This window comes from Fistularia commersonii, chromosome 7 (assembly GCF_037954325.1).
Source record: "Fistularia commersonii isolate RoL2024-O1a breed Wild chromosome 7, RoL_Fcom_v1.0, whole genome shotgun sequence".
NCBI lineage: Eukaryota > Metazoa > Chordata > Actinopteri > Syngnathiformes > Fistulariidae > Fistularia > Fistularia commersonii.
Window position 1 is genome coordinate 9,121,964 of NC_141290.1, and position 13,281 is coordinate 9,135,244.

The window sequence follows — 13,281 nt, forward strand, 5'->3', positions numbered from 1 at the left end:
TCAGGATTAGAAAATATAAGCTCTGGCTAGTGAAGCTCTTCCCTAAGAGTCAAAGTGACAAAATAAAAGCTCGGGCAGGCAAGAGTCAGGATTAGAAAGTTAAAGCTTGAACGAATGCAACTCTTTCTGAAGAGACAGGATGACAAAACTAAAGTTTGGGCTAGTGAGAGTCAGGATTAGATAAGTTAAAGCTCTGGCTGGAGAGAATTGGGGTTAGAAAATAAAGGCACAGGATAACACAGTTCTTCCTGAAGAGTCGGGATTCCTAAATAATGCACTTCCTGTTTGTGTTCCGTCACTTCCTGTGCCCGCTCGGACGTGGATGAGGAGCTCAAATGGCTGAGCTGCCAGATGGCGGTCATCACAGTGAAGGAGAAGACCAACCGTCACTCTGTGTGTGTGTGTGTGTGTGTGTGTGTGTGTGTGTGTGTGTGTGTGAGTGTGAGTGTGTTCCTTTGACCCCTGTGATGTCAGACCTCTTGTTTTTGTCTCACTTTCACAAATGTGAGTCAATAATTGTCACATTTAATCTAAAATGTGAATTAATACAAATTATATCATCAAGAGGAGAATTCTAATTTATTTGTTTCCCAAAATGCTGACGTAGTTAGTCCTCCTTCAGCAACGCTGTTAAAACCGTTTTATTAATTCCACTTTTAATCCACGAACCCTGGATCGAATCCCCCGAAGATGGAGCGCGAACGCGGCAAATGAAAGAATCCAAAGCAGCAGACGGTGCCTTCAGGTTCCCTTTACGATATTTATTCTTAAAAATGAGTAGGCAGACAGTTCCATGCTCTCCGAATAGCAGAACGTGTGCAGAAGGACTTCTTCTGTGGAGAGCCGAGGAATCACGTTCGACCGCAGCGACTCTTGGAGAACGTCTTCGTCTCAGGAAAGGGTGGGGGAGGTTCTAGAGAAGATGGGGGTTATCGAGAAAGAGGGGGTTCTAGAGAGGTGGAAACATATGAGGGCGGGAGGGCTGTTAGGAGCAGCAGGCTAACACGGCTAGCGACGCACACATCAGCGATGAAGACGAGGGGGCGCCACTGGGCTGTTTTTCCCCAAAGATGCCCCGCCCCTCACCCCACTAACTGCTAACCGCTAACGGCTAACAGCTCCCTCTACTGGAGTGTCATCAGGAGGAGAGGGAGGGAGGGCGGACCAGGAGGATTCAGATGGAGATCCCCCCCCCCCCCCCCCGCAGCAATGATGCCAGCTCATTGGTCGACCCGGAAAGGCCGCAAAATGGCCGAAGCCCAGGAGAGGTCAAAGGGAAGCCGTGGGGGGGGGCGAGACTCGGCCCGCGAGTCACGTGTGAAGGTTCCCTACTCAGACTGGAGGGGAATCAGAAGGTCATGGGGAGGTTTGTATGCCACGGGGGGGTCAGGGGGGGTTTGGGTACCTTGGGGGGGGTCGGGACCCTCCCTCTCCCTCGCAGGGTGCTCGGATTGGGACGCGGCGCCCCCGGTGGATAAGTGCGGCGCAGACTTTTTCATTTTAATTTTTTTTTTTGTCTTTTCCTTTAGAAAGGACGTGAAGGCACAGATGCGGCGGACAGAGGCTAGGGACGGACGGACGGGGGGGGTCGGACAGAGGGACGCTGTCGGCAGGTTAGGCTGTTAGCGAGGGGACGTTAGTCCGCTTTAGTCTGGGGGTTAAAGGAACACCGTGTTATCAGTTTGTGCAAAACAGAAGCAAACTATTTATCTTTTTTCCCTTTTTTTTTTTACAAAAAAAAAAACCCAAAACAAACGAGTCACTTCTCCATTCCTATTTTTTTTCCTTCTTCCTTTCTTTTCGTGTTGTTAGAAATGCGTCTCCTTCTCCGAGATGGTGGATATTTTGCCGTCTGCCTTCAGCTTGGCGTCGTTGGCAGCGTACGGGCTGAGCGCCGCCAGCTTCCCCCGCATTTTCAGGTCGGGGCTGGGGGTCGTCAGCTTCTTCATCCTCTGCAGGGAGATGGAGGGGGGACAAGAAGGTTTCAGACATGGATAAGAGAAGAAGAAATGTGACTCTTCAGCACCTCCTGCTGGTCCAGCAGGTAGCTCCACGTTCCCTTGTTCAGTGGGAAACAAGGGGTCGGAGGTTCTGGAGCCCCCTTACCTCGGTGAAGGTGCCGGGGGTCTTCCAGATCATCCAGATGATCCCCAGTGGGATGCAGACCATGGAGGACATGGCCATGAACCAGCCGATCCCATAGCCCCAGTCCGGGTAGGTGTACACGTTATTGTACTTCAGCGGCTTGTACTTAATCAGGAAGAACAGGAAAATCCCCTGCAGGCCAACAGACACATCCCAGTTATACAAATAAAGGTGTGTGTGTAAGTGTGTGTAAGTGTGTGTGTGTGTGTGTGTGTGTGTGTGTGTGTGTGTGTGGCTCACGGCGCAGATGCCCGGGGTGAGGATCATCCAGCACCACTTGATGAAGAAGACGGGTTTGTGTCCAATCATGTCCTCGATGTTCAGGTAGAATCTGTCGCTGCCTGGACGGGTGGGAGGGTTGATAGACACCTGTCACTCAAACTTGAGAAGATGGCCGACGTCTCGCGAGAAGGTATTTGTTTTCAATTTTTAAAAAAGAAGTTTTATTCTACAATTGAAGAGCCTGGTTAGTGCAGCAGTCCTGCAGTACACCAGAGTGACCAGCAGGGGGCGGCAGAGCACCGCCGCGAAGGCGACAACGAGGAGCTCCAGGAGTTTTTGGAGCTCCAGGAGCAGGAAGTGGAGGTCCTCACCATAAACCCAGCCGATGCATATGGACTCAAAGATGGCCACGAACAGCAGGCACATCCCGCTGGCGGCGTACGAGTCGAACAGCTGGAAGACATACATCCCGCCCTGGGGGGGAGGGGGGGGGCAGTCAGGAGGTCCAGGTCCACGGAGAACCGTCGAGAAGAAGACACAAGGCAGATGTGGAGGATGGAGAGGATCAGGAAGTTGTCCGTCAGGGAGACGGTACATGTCAGATGGCCAGGAGGTAAAGTCACTGAGATGGTTTGGACATGGACAGAGGGATGGAGAAGATCTGGGTAGGCAGATGATTGGCTGCGGAGACCCCTGATGATTAATGGTGATGATGACTATGATGATGGCAGTGATGAAGTTGATCGGGATGATGAAGAAGATGCCGATAATTGTGATGGTGAAGATGATGCTGATGACGATGATGTAGACGACAATGGCGAGGACGCTCATAAAGAAGACGACGCAGATGGTGTTCATCACGCAGATGATGGGTGATGATTCGGACGATGATTGTGAAGATGATGATGGTGCTGCGTCTCACCTCCGTGCACATGATGAGCCCAATGAGGAAGGAGACCACGGACATGCCCAGGATGAGAAGCTCCCGGCGGTAGCCCCTGCGGAAGGTCTCGGGGTACATGTCCACCACCGCCGTCACCAGGCTCTCCACGCACACAAACTGCCGCCAGAAGAGCAAACGAGACGTCTCGATCATCTCACGGCTCGGCGGGTGGAGCGGTTCTCCGCCGAGTTCCCCACCTGGCTGTCCAGCCCGAGGAAAATGAGCATCATGAAGAAGAGGCAGGCCCACAGCGGAGACAGGGGCATCATGGTGACGGCCTTGGGGTAGGCGATGAAGGCCAGGCCCGGGCCTGGTGGAGAGAAAAGGACGGGTTATCTCCAACATCTTACATTCTTGGAGAAACATCTCGCCTGGAGCTGCTGGGGTTCACCTGAAAGCTCCAGGTCCCCTGCTGGCTTTCTGATTGTCCCTGGAGCATTCATTCATTCCTTCATCCATTCATGCATTCATTCATTCCTTCATGCATTCATTCATTCCTTCATCCATTCATTTCTTCTTTTATTCACGCATTCATTAATTCCTTCATCCATTCATTTCTTCTTTTATTCATGCATTCATTCATTCCTTACTTCATCCATGTATTATTCATTCATGCATTCATTCATTAATTCATTCATACAGGCATAAATTCATTCATTCATGAATTCAGCCAGTCATTCATCTACTCATTCGATGATGTATTAATGTATGTTATGTAATGTACTCATGTATTAATGAATTTGTTCATTCATGCACTGATGCATGCACTAATTCATTGGTTCATTCATTCATACATGCATTCATTTATTCATTCATTAATTCATTGATTCATTCATGTACTGATGCATGCATTCATTAATTCATTGATTCATTCATTTATACATGCATTCATTCATTGATTCATTGATGAATGCTGAATGAATACATGCACTAATTTATTCATTCATTTATACAGTCATTCATTGATTAATTCATTGATTCATTCATCCACTCATGTATGCATTCATTCATGTATTCATTCATTGTCTGAGCTCCTCATCCTGCTCTCAGGGTTGGTCGGGGCACGAGCCATCCCGGTGTGTGTTGAGGCGCGGGGGCGGGGCTTAACCCAGACAGGTCAGCTGTCAATCACATATGAGATGCCACAACATTCGTCCTCTCATTCACACACACTGCTTTTGGACGGTGGGAAGAAGACGTTGAACCTGGAGGAAACCTAGGCTGGAGAACCTGGAGACTCCAGGCAGAAATTTCCAGCTCACCACGAAGGAACCTTCTCGCTGTGCTGCCTCCACTGGGTTCTCCAGCTTGGGTTCTCTCCAGGTTCTCTGTCAAGTTCACTGCAGGGTCACTGCAGACCCAATGGTTGGATGAGTGACATCTGATTCGACCCGCTTAAACCCCGCCTCTTGCCCCAGTGACAGCTGTGATTGGCCCGACGGACTTGGGGGAGAAGAAGGCGGGGGAGCTCGCGGTGACACCGCGAGGAGCTCACCGGACTCGGCCACGGCCTCGATGGGGACGTTCTGCTCGTAAGCCATGAAGCCCAGCACGGAGAAGATGGCGAAGCCGGCCAGGAAGCTGGTGCCGCTGTTCAGGCAGCAGAGCATGATGCAGTCCCTGGAGGAGAAGAACCACAGGAGGTCACCTCAGATCCCCGCGTTCTCCACGGTCCCGACGTCCTTACCTGTAGCAGTTGTTGTTGTAGGCGTTGTAGCTCCCGAGGGCGGTCAGGCAGCCCAGGCAGATGGCGTAGGAGAAGAAGATCTGGGTCCCGGCGTCCACCCACACCTGCGGAGAAGCCCGAGGAGGTCAACGCCTGCTGGGTCCCGGAGGTCCAAGGTGGGCGGAGCACCAGCTAACTACATGATTTTAGAATAATTTACATTAACTCATGACAGGAGAGGATAGTTTGAAATCAAATGTGTAACGGCCGTCCAATAGGACTCCGCCTCCCGGGTCATCCTACCTCTCCCTCCGCCCTTTTGCTTACATCTACCCAGCCCCCCCCCTTTCCTTTTTGAAAACAACTCTCACATCACCATTCAGCCACTAATCTCATTTCCTCGCCGGCGACGGGGGGGGGGGCAATTAACAAACGCACAGTCCTGCGTCCCTCCTGGGGGTAACCACGGTAACTTCTGTGACCTCACAAACACGGCCTGTTCCTGTGGAAGAACGGGCTTTTCTCTGCTAATGTCCATTAACACCCCGCCGAACCCCCCCCCCCCCCCACGAAGGCCCCCGAGGGCTCTGAGGGCCCCGTTGGCCCCGGCGGGCGCAGAAAGGAGCACTTGTTGATGTTGTGCCCGTTTTGGCCGCTGGCGTGGAGTCACGGCGGTCCTCAAACGGAGGCTGAGGACGATCAGACAGACCCAGAACAAAGTCATCAAAAAACAACATGAAACAAAACGGCCCTTTGATCTCCCAAGATAAGATCAAAAAGACTTTGATTTTGAAAGCGTGGCCCTTTTATGATGTTTCTATTTGTTTGTTTGTTTGTTTGGTTTAGTTTTTGAACGGAGCAACACAGAGTGTATATGTGTGTATGTGTGTGTGTGGGTGTGCACACTTACATGCGTATTAAGGCAAAGTTTCTCGCAGAGACAAAGCTGGTGATTGAGCTCTGACATTGAGAAAAAAGCTGCAAACACACACACATACACACACACACACACACACTTCTGACACTTTCACACACACCCTTGTTATCCATCTGGGCTCCACAAGAGGAAATGTGTGTGTGTGTGGGGGGGGTCCATTCATAGAGTTTGGGGGGGCAGGTATGGGACAGAATGGGGGGAGGCATGATGAAGTTCACGGGTGTGCAAACAGTGTTTTACACGCACACACACACACACACACACACATACACACACACACACACACACCGAGGCACAGCGAACAGAGGCCTGATTGTCCCTGCGGGAGCTAATTTAACATCGGTGTCAGAAGTAATGTCTTCCTCTGCCAAAAAGCAGTGCTTCTTTATTGCCCTCCCTCCTTCCCTCCTTCATCTCCTCCTCTTCTTCTTCTCCCATCATTCTCCTCCCCTCTTCTGCCACCACACTCCTCCTCAATTCCCTGTTCACCTGCTTTTCAACAGGAAGGCATCTAAGGTGATGACTGATGTCCATCCATCCATCCATCCATGCTCAGACTCCATCATCCGTCTTCACTCATGTTGATGTGACGCCTCCATTTGATGACAGTTTCTGGTGCACGGTTGCCTAGCAACCCTGACCGTCTCCGTTTGCAGATGAGGTCAAGGAGTCTGACGGCCTGTGTGTGTGTGTGTGTGTGTGTGTGTGTGTGTGTGTTTTCTGTACTTTTCTGTCCCATCCCCTGGTCCTACCTGAGGGTCGGACAGTCGTGAGATGTCCGGGTAGAGGTAGAACTTGATGCCGTCGAACGCCCCAGGCAGTGTCACGCCCCGGATCAACAGGATCAGCAGCATGAAGTAGGGAAAGGTGGCCGTCACATACACAACCTGTGGGGGAGGAGGTCCAGGTTTGAGGGAACGTTGGAGAAGATCCAGAGCAACCACAACTTCAATCTTTTGTTTCGGTCCATCTCTGCAGGGAAGTGCTACTTTCCCTTTCTGCACATGGCCCTGCAGGATGAAACCAAGAAGTACCGTGCACGGGAAACACTCCCAAACACACGGACAGGAACAGCCAAAGCCAAGTTCAAGTCCACCAAGTCCACCAGGGGGGCTGTTTGGTTGCTTCTTCTGCTTAGCAGAATCGCCCAAATGCTAAATTATGACAGTACCAGAAACCCAGATGGGCACTTAGCTTGTTCTCCACCGATCGATCGGTGCTTCAGCTTCGATCGATGAGGGAAGCGGCGTGAACAGTAACGCCCGCCAACCGCTGCCGCTCCTCCTCTCTGGGTTCTGAGGCACTTCGGCCAAAATCACAACAGCAGCCCCACAGAAAACACCACTATTAGCTTTAGCTATATAAAAACCGTTGTAGCCACAATGAAGGACGGGTTCATTGTTCACCAACTCGACGTTTGGTTGCCGTGGTAACCATGCATGGCGCAACACCCGACTCCACAACAGCAAACATCGCTGCTGCTGAGCGGCTAGCTAGCTAACAACCGCACCAATCCTCCTTAAATGGACCCATTCAATTTTTTTTCCCCCTTACAGAACTGTGCTCAACATCTCAAGGAACCAGCGGGAACAAAAGACCCGGAGCCACTTGGAAGGCCGTGGCGGGCGGCGCACATCTCCTGGCTCGCTGGCATCCAGTCAAAGTCCAATTGAGGACAGAACAGAGCCGGGCCGGGAGGCTGGGAATAAAAGCGGTTCTCCTCCGGGCGGCTCGGCCGGGCAGCACTGACGCTGGCAGTGTGGGAAAATGTGCTCCTCTATGAGCCGACACACGGAAGTGCGTGAGTTCGTGCACTAGCACACCCACACACACACACACACACACACACACACACACACACAAGCACACACACACATCCAGCATGTACACAATCACTACTACGAGCTGTCGGTTGAAAAGGCTTTTATTTTGAAGTGCGGTTTCGAGGCGCGAGGTTCTTTAGCGGCGGCACAAAGACGCGGAACTGGCTCGCTCTGGATCCCGTCGCTACATTGCGGGGGGGCGGAGGTGGGGACACGGGCGGAGAAGGTGGGTGGAGGTCCGCCCCAGACACGCACTGGAGGTGCGACTGGGAGTCGAGGTCGAATGGCAGTTAGGCTACAATGCGGCGCAAACATCACCCTGCTTCCCGACGCCAGGGAGAATCTTCTCCCTTCAATATGGAGATGTTGAAGAAGAGCCGAAGGAGACCCTTTACTTCTTCTTGACTTCATCCTGCCACCGACCCCCACCCGAATGAAAATTATTACCCCCCCAAAACCCATTGATGACCAACATGCTCCTTCCACCTCCAAGAAGGATAAACATCTCCAGCCGCGGCAAATTTACAGCTCAAACTCGCCCCTGCCCTCTGCCATAAATCTAAGTGGGGGGTAAATGAGAGGGGGGGGGGGGGTAAATGTGAGAACGGCCCATGAAAAAAAACACATGGGACAAAAGCAAACCGCTCAGCCAAAGAAGAGGAACGGGGGGGCAAGGAGACAATCTGCATGCTCCTCATGAACGCCCTCCTTCCCTCCATTGAAAGCAGGAATCATTCTTGGACAGGCCGCGAGGAAGCGTCCTACCCTCTCGCTTCGCAACCACACAAAGAACTCTTCAGGGAGATATAGGCCTCGCCGCCTTCTCTCCTTCCTCCTCCTTCTCCTCCACCTCCTCTTCCATCATGCAAACCCATTCACAGCTCTCTCTGGGGGTTCCTTACTGTTGCTGCTGCTGCTCCTCAGGGGATGTTGAGGAGCAGCTTATGTTGACCAACTCGGCGTCCCGCAGTGTGAGTGTGTGTGGTTTGGACAGCACAAACCGGGAACATATACACAGCAGTAACCATCTCCATCCATCCATCCATCCATCCACCCATTCCTCGCTCACCTTGCCAGTGGACTTGGGCCCCTTCCAGATACAGAAGTAGCAGATGAACCAGGCCAGGGCCAGACACATGGCCAGCTCCCAGCGCATCCCGCCCATGTGCTCGATGCCGTCAGAGATCTTCAGCACTCTGCGTCTGCTCGGGCCCAGAGAACATTGGTGAGCACCAACACCAACTTTGAATGTACACAAGAAAGTTCCAGGCAAGAAGAGAAGCTGAATCTGGCCGATGGAGAAGAACATATCTGAATATCATTTCCAACATCCCTGGTGATTGTTGGGTGATTTCTGAAACACGATGTTCATTTTTGCTCATTTGGACAGTAAGAGGTGCCAGGATGGAGCGGTATGTTGTTCTACTGGGTTCCTTCCAGGTTCTCCGTCTTCCACCCACAGTCCAGGAACAGTCAGTGTGTTCATAGAAGATTCAACGGTTAGGTATTAAAGAGAAGGTGAGCGGTTGGACGTCAACGTGTGATTGATGGGTGACCTGTCCAGGTAAAGCCCCGCCTCCCGCCCAGGTGGAATTGTCTCCACTTCCCTGCTAAGCTGTGTAGATAAGGAACGAATAAATGGGTGGACATCAAGGTGGACATTTACGTTCTTCTGCTTGTCAGAAGGCCCTGAGTCACTCTTTCCAACAAGTCTTCCTGATCTTACCTTGCTGGGGACGACCATTGCTTTCTATCATATTGAAGAAGATCGGCCACCCAGACCAGGTGCTCGTCCCTTCTTCTGCAGGCTCCATCACCGGCTCGGAGTGGCAGCGTTTCTATAGGAGCCACGCAGGACAAACAGTCCCAGGCTTGGCGAGGTGTCGGACGCCCGAGAGTCGCCTTCCCACTCGTGGTCAGGAACGTGTCACCGAATATTTTAAAAACCTGGAGGTGGAAAGAGAAATCCTCCGCATCTCATCTGAGAAGCCACCAGAACCCGTGCGCTTGATGGAAAAATCTACGGGCCGACATTAGGTGGAGACACCTTCGCCTCTTCTGGAAGCCACCTCCCCGAGGGTACCCTAAGGTGGAAACGCCCAAGGAAGGAGCTCCATCCAACCAACCAACCAACCAACCCCACTCTGGAGCTTCCACAGTTGAACCTGAGGAACTTCTTCATCCACTTCATCCACGGATTGCGTAACATCTCCGCGGTTTGCCAGCAGCGGTGAATCAGCAGCGTGGATTTTTTTCTTCCTCCTTCCGTTTCCTGAAGCAAGGCCAGGTAGCCTCATTGATGGGGGAAGTGGGGGATGGGGAGGGGGCTTAGCCGAAATGGGCGCCGCCAAATCTTTGCCACCGAGTTCACCCTCAGGGATCCCGACCGGCCCATTGATCATTGTGGCATGTTCTTGGTTGCAGGCCACAAGTTAGGTCCAACACAGCCCTGCTGTCCCTCCTGGTCAGCGGAGAGGGGCGAGATCTGTGTAAATACCCCCGGGCACCATCTCAAGTGCATTAGAACCGGTTCTAAATGAGGCCACATTGCAGCGTCACCTCCCGGGGCCACGCTTCAGCCGGATGTCAGCAAACAAACCGAGTTCCCTAGAACCAAAAGCAGAACATCTCCTGGAGCCCCTGTCCTGGAGGTCTTGTGAATTTATATATATATATTTGCATTTTATCAGGGCCGACATCTTCATCCTTCGTTCTTGGCCTTGAACATACATCACAGCATCATCGGTAGACGTAGCGCTGGTACCGCAGGGGTGTTTGGAGCCAGCCTTCTAAAGCTTACCTACAGGGCGCAACTTCCAACTCCGCTAGCTAGCTAGTGGTGGAACACAGTGGCAAGCCCTGGCGTACAGTAGCCTCAACAGAGCTTGGTCGGTATCTTGTTTGCTTCGGCGGTCGTAAACACGGCCTCTGGCAGCAAAACAGGAAGTGTGGTCAGCATTACACGCTGATGGGGCTTGATCTACTGCCACACACACACACACCCACACACACACACACTCGGGCAGCTCCAGCTGGGTGACAGCTGGCCTACCAGCGCCCGCTGACATAAATATGAAAAGGGCTGACTAATTATCGGGGCGGGTGGCAGGGTTGGGCGAGCAGCGGATAGAAAATGAGACATGATGGCGTTTATTCAGGGGCTGGTAGCAGGCGACCAACACCGGTCCACCACCCTGTCGATGTCTCGTGCTCGCGGTGAAGAGGGAGCGTGGAGATAACAAGAAGGATACTCACTCCCAGAACTCAATGACTGGAGAAGTGGCGTTGATGTTGGTGATGTTGGTGGCGTTTTCTCCATAGTAGTCGACGCAGTTCTCTGAGGAAAGAAAGGAATGTTGAAGCTTAGCGGCTGACATTCTTGAAGGCCAAAAAAAAACCCTGTACGTACCCGTGTTCCAGTAGTGCCCACAGCCGGCCCAAGGCAGCTCCGTGGTGAAGCAGTTGAAGAGGTAGAAGATGGCCCAGGCCAGAATCACGATGTAGTACACGTTCAGATGCGCCTCGATCACCTGGGTGGCGTAGCCGATACCTGGAAAGAGCCCCTTCTCGTTTGGTATCTCCCAGAACGGGGAGCTGGTAGCTTTTTAGGAGCAGCTCCGAACCCCTCCCCGGAGGAACCCTTCCGAAAGCGTGTCCTCACCCTCAAACAGCGGGCAGACCTTCCTCCAGCAGGTGATGCCCCCCTCGCTGGTGAACTGGCCCAGGGCGGTCTCCAGGAAGAAGACAGGGATGCCGCAGCAAATGAAGAAGATGACGTAGGGAACGAAGAAGGCACCTTTTTTTTCCACGCACACACCAATGAAAACAAGAAGTGAGCATCACGCCGTGTACCCTACCCTCCGTTGAGAAGTGACCACAGTTAGATGTCTCTACATGTATGCCCGGAGCGAGGTCCTCCTGGAGGAACATTCACATCTCAATGTGACCTTTCCAACTCTCGACGCGGAGCACGGATACGATAATCAGTTCACAATAATCACTTGGATCGCCAGCTACAGCCCTTCGGAACTCTCGCTGGTGCACCTACGGTGTCCTGCATGGACCATGAGGTGATCTCGGCACACTTCTCAAGGACTTCCCGTCTCGGATCCCTCGTCCCGCTTCCCGGTCGCGACCCACCCAGCCCAGTTGCCCAGAACCTTACCTCCTCCATTCTTGTAGCAAAGGTAGGGGAACCTCCAGACGTTCCCCAGCCCGATGATCTCCCCGGCCACGGACAGAAAAAACTCTATCTTGTTGTTCCACTGGCCCCTCTCGTAGTACTCCCTGTTGTCCAGGCTGGAGCCGGAGCCGTCCGGGTCCCTGCCATCCTCCGGTTTGCCGTTAATAACGGGTCCGCTCTTCTCGGCCGTCATGGCGCTCCTGCAGCCCGCTGAGAGAGAAAATTCACCCACAAGAGCGGAGGGTTAAAAAAAAGTTGCGCCCCAAAGAGCGGGAGGCTTGGAGGGTCTTCATTGAGCTCAAGGTCACGTGAGGGCCACCGCGCAGATCATGTTGAAGCCACGCCCCTTTTTGGAGCCTCCAAAGCGGAGCCTCGGGGAGGGGAGCGGGGCGGCTGAACGGGCGTGACCGTACTTCGCGGGCACGGACGGATGCACACGCACGCGCACACGCATAGGGAAACAAAAAGCCACGCAAAGGTGGCTGCAACTTTTTACGCGTCAGTTGGCAAAGTGTGCACAAGTGTAAAAAAAAAAAAAAAAAAAAAAAAAAAAAAACGCGAGAAAAAGATGTGAGTTCATTCGCTCACCCACTCACCCACTCACCAGTCCCCGGTGCAGCGGTGGCAGACCTCCTTCACTCTCCCGCGATGATGGGGGGAAAAACACGGGATGGCCAAGTCCGACCAAGAGGAGAGAGAAAGAGAGAGAAAGAGAAAGAGAGAGAGGAGGAGGAGGGGAAACACTTTGCGTGGGGTGGAAAGAGTCTCGCCGCGGAGGCTCCACGGGTGGTTTGTCCTGCGTCGGGTGAGACTAGACTGCGCTCCCACTCCCCCTCTCTCTCACTCTCTCACTCTCTCTCTCTCTCACTCTCTCTCTCTTTCTCTCTCTCTCTCTCACTCCACTCACATGCACGCGGTGCACGGAAGCGGGGGGGGGGGGGGGTGGTTCGGTGCCGCGCCCGGTGCACGGTTTGCGCGCTACGGTCAGTCGTTACGCGTAATAACGACTTATTGCGCGCCGCCTCAGTATTTTACCCGCAGGCGCGTGCACGCGGAAACCATGGGCGTGCGTGGCTCACTTCAATGCCCGTGGTGTTTCAGAACGCGCGCACACTTGCACGCACACACACACACACACACACACACACTTTTCTGGACTTTGAATTTCCACCGATGTTGGAAATGAACATGAGGAACCACCGTTTGGTCCAGGGATCAAATTCAAACGTCGTCGGATGGTTACGTCACTTCCGGCGGACCCACCACCCCGTTGTAACGAATTTATAACAATAATAATAATGAATACATATTATTTAAGGTCCCTTTACTCGCTCGACGCACGAGGATATGGCACAGACCACT

General features: G+C 52.8%; 1 protein-coding gene across 4 annotated transcripts; it reads right to left on the reverse strand.

The window, feature by feature from the left end:
* Nucleotides 1–740: 740 nt before the first annotated feature.
* slc6a11b (solute carrier family 6 member 11b) lies at nucleotides 741–12,773 on the reverse strand. Of its 4 annotated transcripts, XM_086149658.1 has the most exons (15): nucleotides 12,524–12,773; nucleotides 11,902–12,129; nucleotides 11,398–11,532; nucleotides 11,146–11,286; nucleotides 10,992–11,073; nucleotides 8,806–8,938; nucleotides 6,666–6,800; nucleotides 4,998–5,101; nucleotides 4,806–4,930; nucleotides 3,508–3,620; nucleotides 3,290–3,427; nucleotides 2,739–2,841; nucleotides 2,386–2,486; nucleotides 2,107–2,277; nucleotides 741–1,952 (listed from the first exon to the last, which is right to left on the reverse strand). In XM_086149658.1, exons 2-15 carry the CDS (start codon nucleotides 12,110–12,112, stop codon nucleotides 1,809–1,811), a joined length of 1,836 nt encoding a protein of 611 aa, XP_086005784.1. In that variant the 5' UTR covers nucleotides 12,113–12,129; nucleotides 12,524–12,773; the 3' UTR covers nucleotides 741–1,808. The 4 variants fall into 4 exon arrangements, with proteins under 4 accessions (XP_086005784.1, XP_086005781.1, XP_086005782.1 ...); XM_086149655.1 differs by having other exon boundaries at nucleotides 10,992–11,286; XM_086149656.1 differs by having other exon boundaries at nucleotides 10,992–11,286; nucleotides 12,516–12,611.
* Nucleotides 12,774–13,281: the final 508 nt, after the last annotated feature.

Coding starts and splice junctions, on each gene's coding strand:
- slc6a11b (XM_086149655.1), bottom strand. CDS start 12,112: ATGACGGCCGAGAAGAGCGGACCCGTTATTAACGGCAAACCGGAGGAT. Junction 11,287..11,397: donor GGTCTGCCCGCTGTTTGAGG/GTGAGGACACGC, acceptor GGCTCTTTCCAG/GTATCGGCTACGCCACCCAG. Junction 2,487..2,738: donor ATGCATCGGCTGGGTTTATG/GTGAGGACCTCC, acceptor CCACCCGTCCAG/GCAGCGACAGATTCTACCTG.